Here is a 23091-nt window from a genome sequence, read left to right as displayed (position 1 = left end):
GACCAAGACTAGAAATTAATAAGGCTATCCGATTTCACAGTTAAGAAAAATTGGCCATTTAACCCGATGACGAAAAATTGTCTAAAATTGGTCTGTGGCCTAAGAAACGAAGTTTCAAGGACGATGGACAATTTAGAAATCGGGCCCTTTACAACATGGCAGGAAGTTAGTGATGGAATAATACTGCGTTTCAATTATAACACCCAAGTGTTTTTCCTTTCCAATTTTTTTTTTTTTTTGTTAATAAAGCCATGAATGGTTGGCTCCTGACTTTGAACAAGACACTTTACTTTCCATTCATTTAATAGCAATGAATGAGGCCCTCATTTCTTTGTCAGTGTAGCTTCCGTAAGCTGGTCTTTAATATCAGCGTATCAAAAGGGGTACAATAAAACGTACAATTCCAAAGAACCGTGCAAGGCACGTTGAAGAACTGTTTGGTAATACGGTCCAAACTGCAAAAACAAAAACTCGCTGCCTTCAAAAACGTCCCACGTGCGATACCCTGGGGAAATGTCACGTGACACTACAAACCCGGATGTGACAAACCGGATGTGACAAACGGTAGCCACAGTCAGGGCATGATCAGTATAAAATAGGCCGGATTATCGCACGATAACTGTGTTTGTTAGGGGTATAGCATGCGATCTGTTTTACAAAAGGATTTAAAGTGCCTATGAAGTAAAAAATAATTGCTGCTTATTTGAAAGGCTTTTCAAAGTAAAGAAGAATGGCGTTTCCCTTTTTGGAATATCTTTTTTCGTTCTAGAGATATTTACGTTTTTGTATTATGCAAATGAGCGAAGTGGTGACGTATAGGTGGTTCCACTTGAACAGTAAAACACTGAATCAAGAATATCTCTAGAAATATTGGAGCAGTGTTCTTCAAACTTGGCACCACAAATGTGCATCACAAAAGAAACAGAATGACACCTTCTGTGTTGTTGCCATGGCAACACTTTTGGCTCCAGTCTCTTTCTGTGAAAAACCAAATATGCCAATTTGCAACCCTTCGAAAAGGGACAGAAGGTCTTGCTCGGAACACACATGATTCCCATATTGTCTTAACTCTTCCCATTAGATTGTTGGGAGTGGATGATCCTTGTTAAAGATAAAATCTGGTAGGGTTAGTTTTAATTAAAACAGGACCAGCAGCGTAACTGTTGCCATGGCGACGGCACGACGGGTGTCATTTTGTTTCTTTTGTAATGTACATTTCTGTTGCCAAGTTCAAAGAACACTGCTCTAATATTTCCAGAGATATTCTTGATTGAGTGTTGAACTGTTTTAGTGGAGCCACCTATGACGTCATCACTTTTAATACAAAAACGTGAATATCTCTAAAACGAAAAAAGATATTCCAAAAAGGAAAACGGCATTCTTCTTTACTTTGAAAAGCCTTTCAAATCAGCAGCAATTATTTTTTACTCCATAGGCACTTTAAAGTACCGATGGAATACCTTTTGAACATTTGGCGTATTTTGAGAATCATAGCCAAACACCACTCACTTGTAGCACAAACACCGCTATTTGCACGAAGGCAGAATGCAACAACATCATTTATATGGCACGACCCACCTCTCTCTCCACACCCCACCCCAATCCTTCTCTCTTTCTCACCACCCCATCCCGCGCCATCCTGTTTATCTCAATCAATAAAAATAGACTACACTTCACAACGTTTTTTTGGAGAGCAGTACGCAGGAGCACCAGTTATGAAGCACGACCCACCTCTCTAACCACCACAACCATCTTTTTTCTTCCCCATCCCCACTCTGCTTATCACAATCAATAAAACAAATTACACTCCAAGAAATGTATCATAAATCAGGCCTTAAATTTATTACATACATGTCTATACAATGCGAAAGGCGAGATTTCCGCTTTCAATCTTTTCATTAACTCCAGAATAACTATGTACACTTATTGAATAACTATTTTACTAAAATTCCTGCCTGTTCCAAATAAGCGAAATGCGACGCCAGAGAAGAGAGAGAAGAGAGATTTGTCTTAGCCTCTTTTCACGTTCCCGCCATATTCTAGAAATTATTCAATTCATCTCATTAAAATCTCCTAACAATGCTACAAAACCCACAATACTATATACAAAATTTTTCCATGAGCACTATCATAAGCATGATTTCGAAAAGTCAAAACCCGCTGCGCATATTTCCATTGATTGAAACCAAAATAAAGTGGTCCACTTTTGTTAAAAGTCGCTGTTTAAATGCGCTGAAGCCGTAAAGAGAGCAAAATACTTTTGCTGTCGTGGCTTGAAAAAATTACTCTAAGCCAATTACAACTTGCTCTCTCTTTCAAAATTCTCTTAATATTTTCATCTTGGTGTTTAACGCATATCATGTACGAGCGAAGGTACTCTGTAATAATTTTTGCACTGCTCGTGAAGTAAGATTGCCTTCAGGTAGTGCTCTTCTTGATACTAGACTATTTTACATTAAATTGAAACCCTCTTCATGTGGTTTAAACTCTTGAACAAGTGCAATCTTGGGGAGAACAAGATCTTGCAGTTCCACCTCCTAATATTGAAGTGGACGACGAGCCTATTCTGTCAGCGTTCGGCGACAGAAGGCTAAGAGAGTTCAGGGGTGGACTGTAAGGGCCTGGCATCAAGGAACACTGTTGATCAGCCATGTCACATTCGGTGCACATAGGGTAACACCCTCCTAGTAGTGAGTGACGTATATGTGGTAGGCTGTTTATTTTCTGGTGGCGACGCCATTTTGCCCGGCGATTAGAGAACCAAACCTGTGGAACAATGAAAACATTAATTTCCGTTTCCCTAGTTACAGAAGCTAGGGACATATATGCTTATTTTAGCACCTATATTATGATTACGATACTTTTAGGTAAACCAATCTTTGATTCCAATCGCCAGACGAATTACTGAAATGAGTATCTGAGATTACTTTTGCCAACATGCGTGTTCTATAAACAAACCTTGCTTTTTTTATTGTTTATAGTTTAAAATCATTCTTGAATTAATATCAAAGTGGGTACCCCTCACAATTACAAACAAGTAGTCAGCACTGAATTAATAAATCCTTCTTAACAGATGTTATTATGGGGCCTCTCACCTGTACTCGGGCCTCTGACATGTCAATCTTATTCGCAAGCTCCTCCCTCGTGGCTACATCCGGGTAATGAGATTTTCCGAATTCTGTTTCAAGCATCTCCAATTGTTCAGGGGAAAATGTCGTTCTGTTTCGCCTTATTTTTCTCTTCTGGTTTCCTTGAGAATCACTTCCTTCCTTCCCGCTTTCACTGCCACTGTTGTAACCGGCGTTTTCAGAATTCTTATTGAAATTTTTGTTGTCTGTGTCAAAGGTGTTGTTGTTGTTGTTGTTGTTGCTGTTGTTGTTGTTTCTGTTATCGCAGGTGTCATCGCCGTGTTGGCTAGTTTCGTGCATGTCAACTTCTAATTCTTCCATCTGTTCGCTTTCGTCGTGCTCGGTATCGATACTTTGAACGTGAACAGGTTTTTGTTGTTCCGGTATTGTGATCTCCTTGTCTGGTGTTTCGCACTGCCTTTGGCGTTGCTCCTCGTCATCTTCTCCTTTGAGTCTCACTAAATAAAATGAACCAAAAAATTCAAAAACGAGTAAGATGAGTGTGAAAATAGTCCAGTGAGAGAGGATGCTTTAAATCTTCTGCAGCAGAACCCTTGGGGAAATGGGAGGAGGCCGCTCCAGTCTAGAAGTTACGTACTCATGAATTAGCACGAGGCTTGTTAGAAACGTCAATTTATTCCAATACAAACAATGTTTGAAGGCTCGCTATTACTGTTGCACACAATAAAGCCTATCCGGTTGTATTAACGAGGCATTTGCTGCGAGTATGTTATCCTTCTCTTAAAATTACGATCAGTTTAGGCTTTTATAATATAGAGGAGCAATTAAACAGATTATTTTACCGGGAAAATTCCCTTCGCGGTGTTCTTGGTGGCTGTTGACAGTCTGAGATGATGGAATGATTGACAACTCTGGAGGTGGTTCCAGACCCCTCCTCTCGTAGTCTTGAGGTGGAAAGTCCTCATGCTGCGGCATCGTGTGGCATGACCAGGGCATAGTAGGCTCGCAAACAGCAGACCAAGGATGGAAGCCATACATGCTGGCTAAATGTTGTCTTTCCCGCTCAATCATTGCATACTGGGCGGCTCTTTCGGCAGCTTTGTTCCGGAGAATTCGATTGATGGAACTGACGCTTGGAGTGTTTTCCCGATCACAAACGCCTTCCTCGACGAGGCGATCGCGAATCTCCCACGCAAAGATGGTGGGGTTCTGCTGCTTGTATTGCACAATTTTGGTCACAACTGGAGGCGTGGCAACCTTTGGCTTGCTCCCGCCTATCGATCCAGGACGAATAGATCCTGTTTCGTAGAACCTGCCCAGGATTTTGCTGACGCAGCCGTGTGACACCAGAAGTCGCCGAGAAATTTCGCACGGTCGGACACCACATGCGGCAAGTTGCACGATTCGATGACGAATGTAATCCGGGAGGGGCCGACCGTTCACGAAAGGTCCTCCGAGTTGATTTATCCCACCGTGACTTTGGAATAGAAAAGGCGCTGTCAAACAAACAGACAAAGAGAATTGGAATTAGTTATTAAATCTCTTCTGCGCAGTTTTATTAAAAGTTTTTACATTGACGAAAACTGAGCCCTTGCAGAATGGGTTCATACAATTCCGGACTCGGCCTGGTGTCGAGTGACTACTTTTGGCGCGAAAATCAGTGACGTTTGCCATCCCGTGCTTCCCGCGGCGAGTCGGCGACCCAGCAAAACAGTTGAGCTTTGAGCTGTAGAATCGAGTGTGCTAGCGAACTCTTCGCTCAAACTTATTTTAAATGCTTTACAGTCAAGGATAATACGATACAACAGGAACCATATAAAGGTGGATTTGTAATCCAGGATAAAAAGGCAAGGAAAAAAGGTTTGTGTCGGTTTCTCAAGCATAATCAATCGTCATGAAATGTTTTGTGAACTGACGAGCGGCGAAAGATTTGAATTTACCTTCTACGGTTTTTAGTTTAAGTTAATTTTCTACTGCTTTTTGCATTCTAGGGACAGCTTGAAGTGTGTAGTTTAGCAGCATAGCAATTGGCGACGAAGAAATGCTACATCAAACACAGGCTGGAAAATGTAACAATTTCATTCAAGAAGTCGAAACGCCTCGGAGAAACGCAATAAACTCGCTGATAATTGAGAAGTCACAATCTCATGTTTCACCGACTACTTTCTCTGGTAAGTATTATGCGAATATTCCTTTTAGTCTCTATTTCCTTTCGGCGAATGAGCTCTCCAAACGGGTAGATCTAGAAACCTCATACAGAATGCAGAATCAGGCGTAACTATAGAAGGCCGAGGTCAGCGAAGTTTGACAACAACGGAGGTCACGTAGAATCATTTGTTTTCTGATGTGGGTAGGGGGGACAGTGGTGTATTGGCAAGTTTACTTTTGGGCTTGCCCTGAGAGAATTTTGGTAAAGTTTTCATTAAATCTTAGTTAACCAATCACTACAACAACAGTACTTCCCCTGCCATATTTAAATCAAATTATCAATGTTGTAAATCAAAGAGATCCCAGAGCTCGTCAATGTTGTTTCTATATCTATTGCTATAAATAGTAATTTTACAAATAGGAGTTTGAGAGAAGTAATGGAAGTTAAGCCAGAGGTCGACAAAGCATGTAAATACATAGATAAACAAATAAATATCTATATCAATAAATTAATGCATTTTAAATACGTAAATAAAGCATATCAATAATTAGGTGCAACTGTAATCTAAACCGTTTTAAAAATGTGCCATGTATTACAACATAATTTTCTACCTTAGTTTTATGTCTACATTAATGATCATGAGTTGAAATTTGCATAGTAAAAATTATCATAGTTGCTGTTTTGGTTGTTCCCTAAGAGATGTTTAATGTAGTCTGTAATTTGAATTTAACTTGCCACTTGTTAAGTTTCAAGTTTACTAGCCAGAACCATTGATGGGGTTTCAGAATTTATGGGATACGAACGAGTGGTTGACAAATCAAATCTTGAAACATTAAAAAAGATAAATGGGTTCCCATTTTGCGGTTTTGAAATTTGTATTTGTTATTTTCATATTTACTGATCTGTCGGTGGGTACATAAAGAAGTGTAAGCTTTTTAACATAGCAATCAGATTGATCAACTGCTTAAACAAAATATCCCGTGTAAGACACCGGCGGTTAATTGGATCGAAAGGAACTCGCATTGAGCTTTGGCACGACGGTTAACAAAACTCAGTTCTCTATCACTGAATTATAAAATGGTTGTACGTATTCTGCATAAATTCGTACAAAACAGGAACTTGCTTGCACCAAACAGTGACGAATGTTTGCTCTAACATGTTAAAATGAATAAAAATGAATTTGTAATTTGCCAGATTTCTGCCCGTATTTACTAATAAATGTTGTTACATTTTGTTTCGATTTGAAGAAGACGTCGAGAGGCCATTTCAGCGTTTGTATTTCTCTCCTGTTTCTCTCGTGCTGGTGACAGGGGATGCGAGAAAAGGTTTTAGTCTACAGCGAAGCAAACACCTTCGAATACAAATCGTACATCGTACGGAGCAAGATATTTTTCAAGTTCACATATTCTACCTGCTTAACTGTTTGGTTTCTTCCTGTTTCTATTGGATTCTTCAGGCGTTCAGTTAAATTGCTTTTCGTTTGATTTTTATTCTCTCACGCAATGCTCGGTTAATTAGTTTTCTCAACAATTAAGGCTACTATAAATCATTTTTGATGGCCCGTGGTCAATTAAAAGTACAAATGGGCATAATAAAAAAGAGCAGAAACATACAAACATAACAACAGCCCGCCAAAACACGGCCAGCAAACTGAAAGTGTTAAACGCAAGTTCGAGCTTAATGATGATTTAACCATCATCACTATTTTATAATACCAGGACGGTTGCAAGATTCTAGGAAAAAAGTCGGTGTGAAGTTCGATTTACAACCATATTAAAAGGCTCAGCCACCCAGCAAGGCGAAACCCGTGAACCTCCACGCGAATTTAAATCATTAGAGGAAGGTAAGCTTGTCCTTTTATTGCTTTTCAGTTGTGTTTCATTCTTAATTTTTTGACGCTTCGATTTCCCACTAAATTAAGTTACCTCTTACTGTGAGAGCAATATACCGATTTTTATGCATACTAAGATAGCAAGGCTGTTTAATGAATCAATCTGGCTATCAATGTAAGTCAAATTCACCTGAATTTCATCTTTCTAATCTCCTTAAATTCAATGTTTTCGTCAAAAGTTGTGATTTGTATCCGTATCATCGTCGCATAGAAACGCCGTCATTCTGGAAAACTCCATTCAAGTAAAGTTGAATTAAAGTGAAAGATTTAAACAAAATACGTTTATTTAACTATACACACTTATTGAAGAGGGAGAATGCTTCTATTGAAAAGGCGTGACGACATATATTTCGAGAATGAAGGCGCTTTTCCGCAAGCGGGTAGTGTAAAAGACTTGTACAAACAACACAGCAGAATCCTTCAAGGAGAACGCAATGTGCTAGAATTTGAAATGGCCATTTTTTAAATTACATTTATGTGTACGGATATTTATGTTTTCTAGACAATGCTTAGGTTTTGAGACCACGCTGAGGTTAACAAAAGTCGAAGAAACGTTTGTGTACAACACACGAGGACCCACAAGAAAAGATCAAGACTTTTTCGGTCGCAGAAACTCGGCTTAAATCGATACAACTTGAGAACGAACGCTACTAAACGGAGAACATACATCAACACTTTCTTGTCAGTGCGATAAAAGCAGCGAACGTAGCTCAAGTGGGCTCCAAAACCTCGGTTCATTTTACTTTTGATTTCCATGTTATTCTACTTAACTAACAAATTGAGTCACAGCGTCTGAAAACAACCCCAGGTTGACCCAAGCTTGTAACTTTAAATACAAAGGGAAGGCGAAGCTTTACTACTGAGCCGAACTGAGGCTTCGGGTTGCATTTTAAGGGTAACAAATTTACCTACCTAGGTGTGCCATTTTCGTCGAGATAGGGCTTCGTTTGCTCGTCCTGTTTTACACTTTCGAAAGGTGAAGTCGTAGAATAACCTAAAACAGTTGGGTGTTTTGATAGATTAGCACTACTGTGTTTAAAACAAATTGCGCTGTTCGATCTGAAGTTTTCATACCTTGTGGTCAGAAGTTTCGACAGCAATTATCTTGCGGTCAAGTTTTTTCGAATGCGACTTGATGCTTGCTCGCTCCGAGTGATCACCCTTCAATGACTGTTTAAATTCTCTTGTTCACTCAGAATTTATACCCATTTAAATCTTTTTAAAATCAAATTAAATCAGCAGCATTTTTTTCTCTCAGCACCACAGCTGTGTATTTAGGTTGTTAATAGAGACACATTGCAAATCAAGGCTAAGCAATGGGGCCAAGTGGAGAGAATACAACAAAATCGTACCGAACCGCAGCGCTCGTCTTTGTGGACACTTTCACATGGGATTCAAGCATGCACTTGCCATCTGTCGTTTATGGCTAATAGAATACTAAATAGTCAACAGATGGTGGCTAAATTGTTCAACCCACGTGAGGCTCAAGGTAGGTCTGCCTTAATCTAATTACCCCTCCTGTACCAATTTCTGATACACCCCTAAATTTCACACCCCCTTTCGCCGGTTTCGTGTCTTATACTGCCACCTAGATCGTCTATCTTGCCCTTGGTGGCAGCCTCTGTCACAGCTTGCTGTCCAAGCGATTGTTGTTAGCGTACCTTACGCTCGACGTGTGATTCGGCTTTCTGCACTTGAACGAAATGTACCATTTTCTGGATGATGTATTGAATATAAACAGCACCTTTACTCCTTTATTGTTGGCACAAAAGATTTAGGCGTTTTATGTAATTTTCTATATTAACTTTTCTTTTATGGGAGAAATGCTATCATCTGCTGCAGATTTTAGTTTTCCACGCCAGATGAAAGAGCAAAAGATCAAAACAGAGCGAGCCGAGTAGATACTCTTTTTTCTCAGGGTAGGCCATCACCTTCATTTATTATGCAAGGAACACAAGACAGACTTGTTTTGTGAAGGCGAACAAGAGAAAATGCATACTTCGACTCAATAATGTGAGCATAGAATTATAGTTTGATGTACCGACTCAAAGCCATGTAATTAATTTGATGGAAGTGCGAATAGAAGCTTTGAAATCCCCTTAACACTCGTTACTGCCTAATGAAAAGATGGGCCAAATGTTAACTCAATTTTGTTTGTGCAATTCAAATTGGATACAATATGTCACCCATTTTTTTCTAGTCAAAATAATGGTATTTTCTATTTTCTTCGTTGATCATTTATTCAACAGTGTTTTTGAACCGAACCTGTTTAAACAAAAAATAATCAGATCCAAAAAAAATAAAATTCATTCACACTAGCAAAAAAAAGCAGTTTGTCTTTATGGCAGATAAGGCAGAAAAATACCTTTTCTAAATAACAAATGAGCTGATATCTTATCTTTTTTTCATCTTGATACATGTGAAAAAAAATAGAAAAATAGAAAAACTCTGAGAAAATTTTTACCGTGATGAAACAACATTTGCATGCATGGCATACCCCTTCTAAGAAGAAAACATTTTCTTTGGGGGAGTTTCTCATTAAAATGCCAAATGATCATTCAACTCTCAAAAATTAATTTTTCCGTGGTAAATTGCGTTGTTTGCTTTACAGACGGCAGCGAAATCTCGAAATTGTTACTCAATCTCGAAATTCTTAAAAATCCTTTGTTGAGCCCCTTGCCACTATGGTAAATTATCTGATTGCTACATAATAAAAAGTAATTAACTACTGTTAATCTATTTATCAAGCTACAATCCCTTCTCGGCACAGCACGTATCCGTCCAGCAAAATTACCAATTTATCTGTCCAACACGAAATTAAAAACTTCCTTGTGATCGACCTTTGATTTGATTCACATTGGTCAAACTCACATCGGGTCCTTAACCGCCGGAAATTGCTGCATTTTAGATTTCGCTCCCATCAACGCAATATTTTTTTATGTCGGTAAACGGATGAATAAAAGTTTAATTTTGAGTACAACATTGTCAAAACAGAATTGTTCTCGAGAAATTAAAGACGGCGAAATATTTCATTGAGCGGTAATACTTGTGTTCCCAAATGCCAAAGACGGAGGATTTTTTTAATGTGAATCGTGTCGCATTTAAATGTATCACGTAAGCCGTTTCATTTCCGAAAGCGGACAAAAGCGAGACCGATTTGTTATTTTTGTTTTGGCATCGCACGTTACATATGCATGCACGTATTATAAAAGCACATCTCCGAAACTTCTCCTTCCTTTGATCCGGTTTTGCAAGTTTAACGACATAACAAAACTGCATTTTCTTATCAATGTTTTTTCTTCTGTTATCTTCACCCTGGTATTTGACACAGTTTGATGGGGAGGATAGGTGTTGTTATCTTTGGATGTTTTGACGGTTTAAGGGTAATGTGTGGGACGACAAATGAGCACACCAGATGCAGCACGAATAAACCCAAAACTAGCGATGCATTTGCGCATGCGCGTCTCGTCGCGTTTGTCATGAAGCAGCGTGTCGTGCTAGGTGAATATAAAACTTTTACAGTGAAAATACATCTAGCTTATTTCGGTATTAATGAAGCTGTAAAATGTCGATGGAATATAGGTTGTTAAAACGGCACAATCTTTTTCCTATACGTAACTCGTTTACAACATAACGAATTCTTGTACCTTTTTAAAGATAGGCATTACTTCGATAAATAAATTAAAAGAAAGGTAAAATAAAAATAAAACAGACAGAACTGTCTTGAACCATTTTATAGTGAAATATAATTTAGTGATGAAAATGTTAACGTTTAAATGAAAATGGCCTAGTAAAAGTCGTTAGGTCCTAATTACTTAACACGCTACGTTTTTGCCATTGCTATCTTTTTAATTGTTGTGGAAGGACTGTCGATGAACACGGCTAGAAAAGTTCAAATTCCTCTTTTCCTCTTGGTTTTCCGTAAATGATTTTGCTTAGCAAATACCAAAACTTGAACGATTCTTCAGTTGAGTGAATGAATATTAAGCTTGGGCGGATCAGATTTGGAAAATTAATTTTGGTTTATCCTTGGCATCATTAAATTCCCAGGAGAAAGATATTTGTTTCAGAAATCCATTAGCACATTTTCTCCCATCAGAAAGTCGGAAATTGGATTTTCAATTTCCATTCCGAAATATGATCTATCAAAGAGAACAATCTTCATTGATGAGGGATACGTGAAATGTAAAGAGCAATTAAGGGGGATTTATACTTCATTTCCGCCAACGAACTTAATTTCTCAATCTCAGGGGCGTGTGTGTATGGTGTTAATGAATTCGTAGCTTGGAAATCTGTTGATATCCCATGGAACTGAGAAGTGTTATTTGACCGAGAGAGGAGTTCATTTCCTATCAAAGTGCAAGTGAAAAAAGTAAACTTAAAACGCTCTTGCGCAAGGCCTTTGCTTCGTCCCCTCCCCCTTTACAGTGAAGTAACAAATAGACACTTGAAACGTACAATACAAACCGAGTGAACGTACGCAAGAGAAACGTGTTTCTCGCTGCTCGCTCGGAAATATCGCAAAGGTTTGAGATCTATTAGGTTCTGTGATATTGCGTTGTTCTTGCATCCATCTTCAACTGTGCATAGGCCAGTTGTATTATTTTCTAATCTATATTATTTGCATTGTACGGCATCGTTCTAAAACAAAGGTTAGATAAGCTAGATCAGATCTATGGACAGAACTCAGACAGTCCGGGTAAAACGCAATAAATTAGGGTTCCTTAGTGTTCCACTCTGTCAATAATATAATATTTCTTTCAATCCTCCTTTCAATGTTTCATGTTCTATGCGGAAGAAACATTCTAACCGTTTGGGTATCGTTCTTATCTGCTATTGATTATTCATGCCACTCAGTACTGGAGGTTGCTTTGGAACCTTTATTGACTTCTAATATCTTAACTAAATTTATTATTTTTATTTCGTTTTCGTAGAGTTTGGTGTCGAGACGTATTTACGTGGCTTGGAGATTTTGCCTTAAAACAGAGCAGAAATTCGGTATTTCCGAAACGAATTTTGTGCTCATGTTTTCATCGAGCTTTTATGATTTTGCGCTTTATAATCTGCCTATTTGAAAACTAGTGAATACCGGCTTAAAGTTTACCTGAAGGTCGCTTTTTTCTGGAAGAAAAATATATTCATTATCTGCCTAGATTACATCTGGACTGAATATAAATCTGATGTCAGCTTTTTTTAAATCCTTGAAGTATAACATTGGAAGAATGCAACCAGAGAAACTACCGTTTTAAAAATTCGTTAAAGCGTAGTATATTCCGTATGGGTCAGTTTGTACACTCACTTTTAAAATTGTGAAAGTATAGCGAAGAATAATACAACTACAAATATGAGGCTGTTTGTCCAAACTGTCAATTTTTGCAAACACCAAATTACGTATGTAGCTATGAAGTCAATCGAACTTAAAATTCTTGAAACAAGCAGAAATTACGAACGAGTTCAAGAGTGCCCTATGATTGCGTCTTAATCTTAAATTGTCCTATTTTGAAAAGATGGTTATATTAGTGAATGATACTGGGCATAACGCGTAGTTACCAAAAAAAGAAGTATCTCACACATAGATTATCAGTTTCTTATTTCATCTTTGGAAAATGGCTTAGCAATATCAGTTCAAGTGCGAGGGCTTTCCCGCAACTCAACCTTTTTCAAAAGATTTGTATGCCTTTTCCCTAAATTACTGAAGATAACATTGGGCTCATGGGAATATCACGAGGACTCGCAACGCCTCTTGCATAGAAAACAACGGCGGGACACTTAGCATGTTCTTTCTGATTTCCTCATTAATGATGATGGGAAGAAGCTTTAAGTTGCGATAAGAAGAAGACGGTTTTAAGCGACTCAAAACGAATTGCAGCAGATTTTTCCCTCATGCGTCACTGGGCTCTTTTAATTTGGCAATGGATTGAGCCTCTGAAGGACGTGAATGCCTGCTTGTTTTGAAAGCTGAGAGATGTTTTTGAACTGAAAATCGCGGCGTTTGTGTTTTGCCAAGATGTGTAACCAGAACTATTAAAAGCCCTGATTCATTAGACTTCAAAGAGGTTACGAACACTACTTTATTAGTTCAAGGATACATATCGTTCCTATCTTTTCACTTCACCTGTAAAACCAACAAACCAAACCGGTCGGGGAAAACACATTTTCCCAGTTTTAAAATAAGAAAGTTCTTCAGTCACTCAGGTTATATGCTGCGGTACAGTGAATACGACTTGCGAGTAAAATTTTAAGCGTCTTTTATTATTGGGAACGGTATTCAAACGCGCAGAATACCGTTTGTCAAGTCGTTTCCTATATTTTGCGGCTTCGTAGTGTTAATCCCTTTAGTTAAGTAATATTCCTTCGTTTTCTGCGGGTAGTTAGCGGAGATTATTAGACCGGGAAACAATACTGGTTGCGGAAACAAAAGAGGTCGTCTTTCAATACAACCGTCAAAATTATCACAATCTCTTGTAACAGTTATTGACTTAGCGTAAAGACACGGGCCAACAAAACGTCTGAAAACATGGAAGTTTAACTTTGTTACCTGACATAGTAAGTCATCTTATGGCATAAACGTGCTTGTTTTGATTCACGCCATAATCATAAGCGTAAAAGCATACACTTTTTTTTCTGTTCAAACGTAAATAATTTCACAACCAATATATGCGTTTGAAAGGGAAGTTCAGTGAAAAAATAACAACTCGGACAGATTTTATTCCGCTTACTAAGTCAATTTTATCTAACTTGAGCAAACAAACTCGAATTTGTTTTTTATCTTCTAAGCATTCCAGGTGACGTGTTCCCAGAGCCCGTCATCTCATCGTCTAAAATTCAATGTTTTGGTACTTTTCTCATTATGTATAGCATTTAAGTAGCTTTTTTCCCAATCAACGCCCGTTTTTTTAATTACAGTTTTAGTTAACATCGACTGTTCAGTTTTGCCTTTACCTTGTAACAATTTTTTTCAATGTAAATAAAACTATGTAGGTTTTCAGACGTATTCCTATTTCCTAATCTGTACCCGCTGTAAACGAACAGCACAACTTAAGAAATCAGTGATATTCCCTGCTAAAAAGAGAAAGATCGCCGTTTAGTCTGAACAGTTTTGCCGTACCTTCTGCATATTGCTATTGAAATTCTTGGCTTCCAACAGCACAAAAGTTGACCTGGTGGCCGCGACACTTTGATTCAACTTTAAAGCTCTTTTTGCAACCTGAGAAGAATAGCTAAGCCTTTAACAAAGCTGTGAACTCTTTCATTTTTTTTTTTTTTTGATACATTCAGTTTGTATCACGGACTTTGACAATTACCTGTCATTCGCCCAAATTGTACGTCGCTGCCTCACGTATTCCTAAAACGTTTTTGCGTTGAGTGATTCGCAAGATGTTCCTTCGTGTTTTCGTCGTCCAGACTAGGCAAGAGGTACAGTAACTCACGTTCAAACCAGAGTATGTATGATACTTTCTTTAATTTCGATTTTACGCACCTTGCGCATTGGCAGTTGTGTAGAGACTTTTGCTTCGCGTCTAGGAAAAAGTACCAATACTATTAAAATTATAGATTAAATTTAAATGTAATATTTAACCGGTTGCCATTGAGCTATCTTTGTAACGTCATTCTCAAAAAGGGCCGTTTGATAGAAATTAGGACGACTTAACTGAACTTAGTCCGAAAATCATACAGATTGATTCGATTTACTTGTGAGAAAATATTGAAGTGAAATCCCCTGTCATATTCTAGCATGACCAACATGAAAACATCGTTTATCGAACCTTGATTGTTGAGTCTGTTTTTAAACAGAGCTTTTGCGGTACATTACCGATTTCATTATCATTTTCATTTCAGTGGCGACAAAGAAATAAAATGGCGTGTTAAGTTCTGTATATTTCTGCTTTTAATTCACTTTTGTAATATCCAGGTCTTTTTGTTAAAATAACATAAGGTTATCATGACGCTCATTTCTTTATATAAAAGAGTCTTTTTTTGTTGTAAATGACGATACATTTTCCTACCTGAAATTATTTCATTTTCTACTTACTATGAACGCTACCCACTCAATTTAACGTGCTACAATTTCTGCAGGTGTCACTTGGGTGAAATTTGAGCAACTGCGTACAAAAATAGCACGGTGGTGATAATTTCCCATTCGATTGTCCGGCTGTGTGCTGCACTTTACGATTGGCATTTTTCTGTTTCACTTCTTTCTACAATGTTTATGTTAAGTTTCTGAGAATTGAAGAATGGATATTATAGCAGCTTTTACTAGAGTAGGAGACGTTTTTGAGCTTGTTCATGCCCACATTGTAATGTATGATCCGTGATGCACCGTTTTTGACTCGTCAACCTGAGAACCTGGAGTTAGAACCTGAAATCCAAAGCTCAGTTGTTTTTTAAAGCTCCAAAGAGTTTCTAGCCAAGGATGTATAAGATCCTAAACATCTACAGCAGTGGTCTTCGCCAATGAATAATCTTGTAGATTTTTTTTTACTGTAAGTGATTTAGTTAACAGCATTCTCCCAGGATCATTTTGTTGTGGTTTTTGTCTGCTCTAGCGACCAAAGATCTAAAGATACATCGAGCCTGTGAAATTATGTTTGAGAAAGATGTTTTTATGCGTGTTAGAAAAAAGTCCGAAGTACCGGGACGAATGAGGCTTGAGGAGTATGCTGTACTCGATTTGAGACATCGGGGACTCGTGCAACTAGCTGTCGGCGTCTGGAATCTCGGAATAGGTCAGGTCTAACGATTTACTATGGAACTGACTTCAAAAAAAACTTTTGTTTGTGTGTGAAGTCAAATTTCTCAACCATGAACTCCAAAAAAAAAAAAAAAAGAAAAAGAAAAAAAAATCGAGCTTACATTTTGGTCAAAGCTTTTAGAAAGAAATTTGCATCACAAACAGTGTTTGTATACTTTGTGGCTCTAAATCGAGATAAAACGGCTCTTTTCTGACACCAGTGCACTCTACAGATAATATCTTTAAGATAGCTGCCCATTGTCCTCCTTGTCCGCACGTTGCAGGACAATGAGAACTTGTTTTAACTAAATAGCCCAATAACAATTAGAAAGTGATTAATGCTGGGTAAATTGAATATCACTTTTGAAGACTTTTAAGTCTTTCGAACCCCAGACATGGAATAAATATCGGTTTTCATTGAACAAAGTAATTAAAATCATAACCAGGTGATGCCAACATTAAAAGTCGCACGGACGTTGTTTGGAAAACTCAAGAAAAACGAGACTCAATCTATCATTCAGCAAAGGTTTAAGCCGACATTGGACGGAAGCCTTAGAATAATTAACAATTTATGTATGTTTCAATCAAACGCTATTTATGTATGACACTTTCTGGTTTGAAGAAATTGAAAATGAGTAAAACATGTCACATATAATGGAGAGCAATTTCCGTCATTCTACTCCCGGTCACGTTTGTTGACTTTTTTTTGGTAATTTCCATTCTTTTGTAAACTACAGTGTATGTGTTGATCTGGTGTGCTAATGAGAGACCATTTTTTGTCGTGTTTGATCGAACGTAAAGCAAGCGAGTGCAGTCAAAGCCTTGTACACTTTTTCCTGCTTAGCAGTGAGATCGATGTTTAGCCTTCATGCAAGCTGTAAATATAACGCATGTTATCTCGACTTTTCATCTAAGAGAACCTGCTCCTTGTTATTACACTCTTGAAATATCTTTAAAAATATCGCCTATTTGGATATAATTCCTGTTGTGATAATTATCAACGTTGATGCTGTTTTCTTTGTTACAAGACATTTTACGGCCGATGGCAATTGCAAGCAGAGAGCCATATAGTTCGTCGATACTACCCGCCGGCAAGAGCTCTGCCCTGTACTATAAATAATGTCTTTCTCTGCATGATGTAAAAATATTGGAGTGAAGACAATTTGCCAGGTACTGCCGCGCACATTGAGCTGTTACTTAAAGCCCTCAAAAAATATCCCATTTGATAATGCTCTTCAGACTTGCCCCAGGTCGACCTTGGACGCTTAATCAAGTTATTGAATAAAAATGAAATGAAAAGAATGTTAGAACAGACTCTTTGAAAGTCTAAATATTTTCACGCGTTAATTTCTGTGTATTTTGCATGCATGTCTTAATAAATAAATATTATAAATGTACCTCGAACGTCTTTAATGACTATACTGGCTGGTCTTAAAATTATGCTATATTTTCCTTTTGGACACAAGAAAACTGAGTAAGGTAAAACTCCGTTGGGTGACAAATGTACGGAAGAAGAATCACTTTCAAGGAAATTATGATGAGCTGTTAATTACAAATTTTCGTTTCAAATATTCTCGCTAATTCTTGTTTATCTGCCTGGTTTAATTGATACATATGAAAATGTACTTTATCCTTTTCTTACTGTGTTTTCATTCGCTTTAAAATATATTTTACTTCCCTTTTTCGAAGAGCACACCAATGAAATAAAGTGGGTGGATATTTCTCTGTACAGTAACTTCGGAGTGAATAAAATCTGCTAGCATTAGTGATTCAAAAATCCCAAGTGATAATATTCTCGCTAAATCTTGTGTATTGTGTATTGCCAAGTTTTCTTTCGCTTGGAAAGATACATTAATTTCCTCTCTAGTACACGAAGAAATTTACTGAGTTACGTTGGACTTCTCTCTTGGCAATAAAAGTGGAGTGAGGAAAATCTGCCGGTTCAGTCATTCCGGCTGATAGCGAAATTATAATAGGCTCTTCCTTGTATTTCATGATATTTTCGCTAATTATTTTGTATTTTACATTACTTTTCATGATCATAATTTCATTCGCTTTTTATTATTATTATTATTATTATTGTTATTATTACTATTATCATTATTCTCTTTCCTCAGTGGATACCGCGTAAACCATGTACGGCGACCCTCCATTGTAACCGAAAGAACTTTCATTTTACTTTTCAGGAGCGGATCCATGCACTAATATAATCTGTGGCTTTACTAAAAGAGTACGAATAAAGTGAAACCATTTTAAAGAAGATTTGTATGGTTGGATAACTTTGTACGACGGTCGTGTTAACTTAACTTCAGTTTTACTTCACCCTCATTGTTGTTTTAAAGGGAACTTTGAAAGTAACCGATAATTGCACAGACAATCGATTACTTCTCCTCGTCGAGGCTTTTACGCTACATTTAGAGACTAACTATTTTTAGTGGCTATTCAATTAAGCGAATTTAGCATTTCATTTAAAAAACCGCAAGTTCAAGTGCTCGTAAATTTAAACTTCACTTGACTAAATTTTCTCTAGCTGGATTATTTTTAACAAAGCTTAAAAAAGAACAAAACAAAACAAAACAAAACAAAACCAGTGTGCTGGTTATGGCTGATGGCTGTAAGGCTGCACAGTTGCATTTACGGAAACAACGTCCTTAAGCAAACTAACAGCGTTCAAAACTGTTCTTGTTGAGACCTAAAATAGGAGTAATGTAAATTCAATATAACAAGAATTGTTAGCCAAAAAATTTGAGAAATGGCTGATTAAATTGTCGCGCAAGCTTTTTAGAATGAAAGGGTTTTATCATTTACCCTAAAAGTGCCGTAAATTTATTTTGGTCGGGAATCAACGTTTGGGAAGAATATGTTCCTGCATTCGAAGTTAACCCGTTGATGTTGGTTGAGGCGCGAAGCCGCGAAAACTGAAACGCTCCTAACTGGTGCAAACGAAAACGGTAAATGCAGCACGAATTTCCATGACTCGGAACGGTCCAATTAGGAAAGAAATAAGAATAAGGTGAAGAATCCCATGGAAATCGTGGAATAAAGTGTCACTGATGTCAACGCTCAAAGCAAAAAATTTCGAAACTAATGAAAGTTAAAAGAAGTGTTTAGAAAGCTGAATGATGGTTGAAAAACGTTAAAAGAAAAAAAAAAAAAAAAGAAATCAAACGGTTTGTACTCAATTGAGCTATCTTGGAGTTGAATTTTTTTTCAAACCTACTATTGAATCATTACGCCTACAGCGATCCGGTGAAAAGATTCCAGATTCATTTCCAACCTTGAGGACAAAGCATTAATAGATCGCGCGCGGTCTACAAAGGGAGATGGTCCCGTGGTATTGATTGTACTGGTGAAACTATGAGAAATTTAGAAGTCCAAATTTTTAAGTACCCAAACCCTTTAACTGAATCGCCTAATGCATAAAGGTCGCAGGACGCAAAGTCTGAATTGTCCCGGCCAAGACTGTTCTTATTTGTCGCTATTTATGGGAGAAGCACGAGAGAGACTGGCACGCAACGAAAGGGACAACGGGAGTCCTCGCTTAACATTTACAGAGACATAAGAGAGGGCTGGAGACGAGTCAGCAAGCAAACTGGATAACGAGGCCTCGAGGCACAAACAAAAGAAATGAATAAAATTGCTCATTCAGTTTCCTTCGTTTGTTTCGTTTAGGCCTCGCTGCCAAGCTGAATTTTGATATATTGAAACAGTCTTTTGGTCCGCCATGTTGTTGCATATTTGGGGTGGGGAAGGAAGGGGTAGTCAGTTGGCTAGTCAGAAGTCCGTCCGGGATAATTCCGTCCTCGGAGAGCTAGGGGAAGATTTTCAGGTCAGGAGGAAGTGAAACGAGCGAAAACTGTGAGAACGAAAGTTTACCAGAATGGACAAGAAAACCCTTCGGAAGCTGCTCTTAACGAACCGGTTGGCTAAGAGTAGCTTGCCAGGGTATCCACTCCCATAACTATTTGCATTTATGTAATAATTCAAATTAGTCTCGCATTTTGATTGGCTCTTAAAGAGCAGGGTTCGCCTTATCAGGCGGTAAGCGGTAAAATTTACCGCTTGTAAGAGCACTTATTACCGCCTGGAAACGCTCAGAAGTCTTAAAAAAATACGCATTTACGGTGAGCTAATCTGATAAGAAAGTAATAGATGAAAAAAGAAACAGTGCATTGCTATAGATCTACGTGTGCTTTATTTAGTTAACACTGACCAGTACCTTTCGAATTTCGAAGCAAGAGTGACTTTTCGCGGGCTTTCTACTGAACCTCATGACATTCGTCAGTTCTCTGCACGTGCAAATGTTGTCACGAAGTCACGAAGAGTAGCAGGTAAGCGTTACAATCATTTTAGGGCTAAACAAAACAAAACTTACGCACTAGCGATGAAAAAACAGCCGATTGCCAGAAATAACCGCCTTGACAGCTCTACATTTGCCGGCTTTATAGCGAACATGTGGGGACAAAGCCAGTCTTCATCGTGAAATTCTACTTGAAATGTATTCCAGACAATGGTTTGAAAGAAGCCTTGAAAATGAAATCCTTTGACAGCGTAAAAGTTCTGAATTTGAGATGATTGGAACATGAATTCAGCAATTCGAAGTGATGCGATTTCGTAGCGATGCGATTCGAAGCGGACACCGTAACCTAGCGAATTTTCCAGTGATATGCTATGTAAGTGACGCCAAAGATATCACAAGAACCATTTTACGTTATAAGCAGTTTGGAAAGGGCACAGTCAGAATAAAATGCTTTTAAACAAAATTTTACTTTGTTTTATTCAACCTCTGAACCTAAAGGTGGATTGTTCACATGAATTTTTCGATGGAGAATTTTTGATAGGTGCGATGTACTGTATATGTTTTAGGAAATGACCAAGTTGAGAATGACCAGCCGTCTGAAGTTGCAAATGTGCCTTTGCGATCAACAGAAGAGCGAGTGATAACTGAACCACCCTCGACCGATAAATCAGTAGAAACGTCCGAGTCAGTCAGCGCATCACCTCCGGAAGATAACAACCAATTACCACCCAAAGAGACGACACCGTCAAAATTGCCATTGGAAGTAGCATCAATTAAAAACAGTTAAACCCTCTCGTATTTCAGAAAAGCAGCATTTACGCATTCTTGAAGACGCTTTTGGTAGCCAACCCCATGTTTTACACCATCATATATTATGTGCAAAATACAGCCGAAGATGCTATCTTCCAATGAAATAAGCAGGCAGTTGCCATCAAAGCCCCATGTTTTCAAGCATGACTGGATCGATAATGACATTGTATTCTGCTGTAAAAGTAGTGTACGGTGGCTGACATTTACATGTAAAGAGGGCGACGGAATGTTTTGTTGTCTTTGTAAAAAAAAAAGCATATTAAAACAGGCAAAAATGTGAAATATGCCACTGCGCCCGGTACACGTTACAGGAAGGCCGCAATATCAGAGCATGGCAATTCAGAAGAACACAAGCAGGCAGTAAGGCTAGAGAGAGAAAAAAGAAAACTTGATTGTGTGAAGGTCATTTTTATACTTAGAGGGACAGCGCTGACGTTAGCTCAACCAACGTGGTGCATAAGTTCAAATTGTCGCTTATCCTTTGCAGAACGTCCAACATTAACCAAATGCTTTACCGGTTTGAAAAAGGTTCCTTACCTGTTGTGCTGGAAACTAGAGAGAACCCTGCTCTGGAGGACAGACGCATAGATGACGTCATTAACATGTTTTTTTTTTTTCTTTCTTTATCATTATATAAAAAATTAGATTTCATGTTACCGTGCGTCTGTTCAGTAATAGATCAGTAATAGTTCAGCGATACACTCGCCTACCGGCTCGTGTGCCTCTGTTTTGGTCTTACCACATTTCGACCTCATTATGATTTATTACTGAACGGCACGGCAACATGGAATCTATTTGTTAATTGCAGTATCTGTTTTTTTTTCTTTTTTTTAATCAGGCAGCCCCTCCTCAACCCTCCCTATTTCTGTTCCCTCTTATAGATTGAATTCCAGGTTTCCTCCCCCTAGGATAGAACACACAAACGAACCGACGGACGGACAAGTGAAGGTTCACAATTTGAAACAATGACTAAGGAACGTATATGCAGATTTAATTAAATGGGCGAAAATATTGATTACACTTGTCCCGTGAGTTAAGTTTAATGCGAAGTTATCAGTACACATTTTCACACTAAGTCAAATAGCTTGATTTTCAGACCACCAGAAATGGTTTGTCAATTTGGACATCCCGTAAGACCCTTTCTCTTTTCTAATTATTTACGTTTTCGATTGAGTTTCATTTATATCCTGTTCTGGCTAAACGCCGTCCATTTCACAAAAGTCGGTTTACGATGTTGACTTCTTATCAAATTGTTCTCCAAAGCCGAATAACTTAACAGGGACGAGTGTGGAGGGTAAGTAAGGATCAAGCCGAGACCTTCAACTTCTTAGCAGAACAATGGTTCGGCGCAAGTAGTGGTCTATTGTAAATTGCAAACTTATGATTGGCACCATGCCGAAGCTAACTACTCGATGATTTTAACTAAATCATCACTTCTTTCTGGCGATTTCGTTAACAGTGTGTAGACTAATGCTTTACATGAACCCTTACGTTTCATCACGATACTGCAAAAGGGAAGTTATTATAGTCTGATTTCAGCAGAACAATCAACTTGTTTATCCTAGAATACTGGCGTTTATCGTTACGAAATAAAACGCCTACAACTGGAATTTGCTTTATACCTACCTTGAATATTGGCAGATTTTATCCATGGCTTACAAGAAAGAAATCCATCTTCTCGTCTTCGAGTTTGCATCGTGTCCTCATTGAAGAATGACCATGATTGCTTAACCAGAAAATGATTTCATTGTGCAAGTTAATTGTTTATCATGAACCATGACCGTCATGTGTTCTTGTTCAGATCGTTATTGGAAGAAACAAAATTAATTAAGATCTTCAAAGGGATTGTTTTCGACGAGTAAAAGGTGGCTGATTTATGAGATGATAAGATAAATCCACAAAGTTGACGAAATGAAAAGAAAAGAAATATCTTACAGTTATCAATATGCCAATTTAAATGGTAAACATAACTTGGCAAAGTAAACTATTAGCAGTAAACTACATATCAAGAAGGTTAAGTAAAATCAGTACTTTTAATAACTAACTCACTGTTCGAAATATTTACTTCCCTCCTACGGTTAATGAATATTGTATGTATCTGACTTAAAAGACTCCCACTGG

General features: G+C 38.0%; 1 protein-coding gene across 3 annotated transcripts; it reads right to left on the bottom strand.

Annotated features, from left to right (window-relative positions):
* Positions 1-314: 314 nt before the first annotated feature.
* On the bottom strand, positions 315-8985 carry LOC145497388 (paired box protein Pax-6-like). 3 transcript variants are annotated; one of them, XR_014050690.1, is made up of 5 exons: positions 8042-8985; positions 3932-4585; positions 3096-3586; positions 1450-2766; positions 315-674 (listed from the first exon to the last, which is right to left on the bottom strand). XR_014050690.1 is itself a non-coding variant. In XM_081477204.1 (5 exons), exons 2-5 carry the CDS (start codon positions 8052-8054, stop codon positions 2482-2484), a joined length of 1443 nt encoding a protein of 480 aa, XP_081333330.1. In that variant the 5' UTR covers positions 8055-8123; positions 8204-8985; the 3' UTR covers positions 315-2481. The 3 variants fall into 3 exon arrangements, 2 of the variants coding, with proteins under 2 accessions (XP_081333330.1, XP_081333329.1); XM_081477204.1 differs by having other exon boundaries at positions 315-2766; positions 8042-8123; positions 8204-8985; XM_081477203.1 differs by having other exon boundaries at positions 315-2766.
* Between the last annotated feature and the right edge of the window lie 14106 nt (positions 8986-23091).

Source organism: Orbicella franksi, chromosome 9 (assembly GCF_964199315.1).
Source record: "Orbicella franksi chromosome 9, jaOrbFran1.1, whole genome shotgun sequence".
NCBI classification, from domain to species: domain Eukaryota; kingdom Metazoa; phylum Cnidaria; class Anthozoa; order Scleractinia; family Merulinidae; genus Orbicella; species Orbicella franksi.
This window is presented reverse-complemented; position numbering and strand designations above follow the sequence as displayed.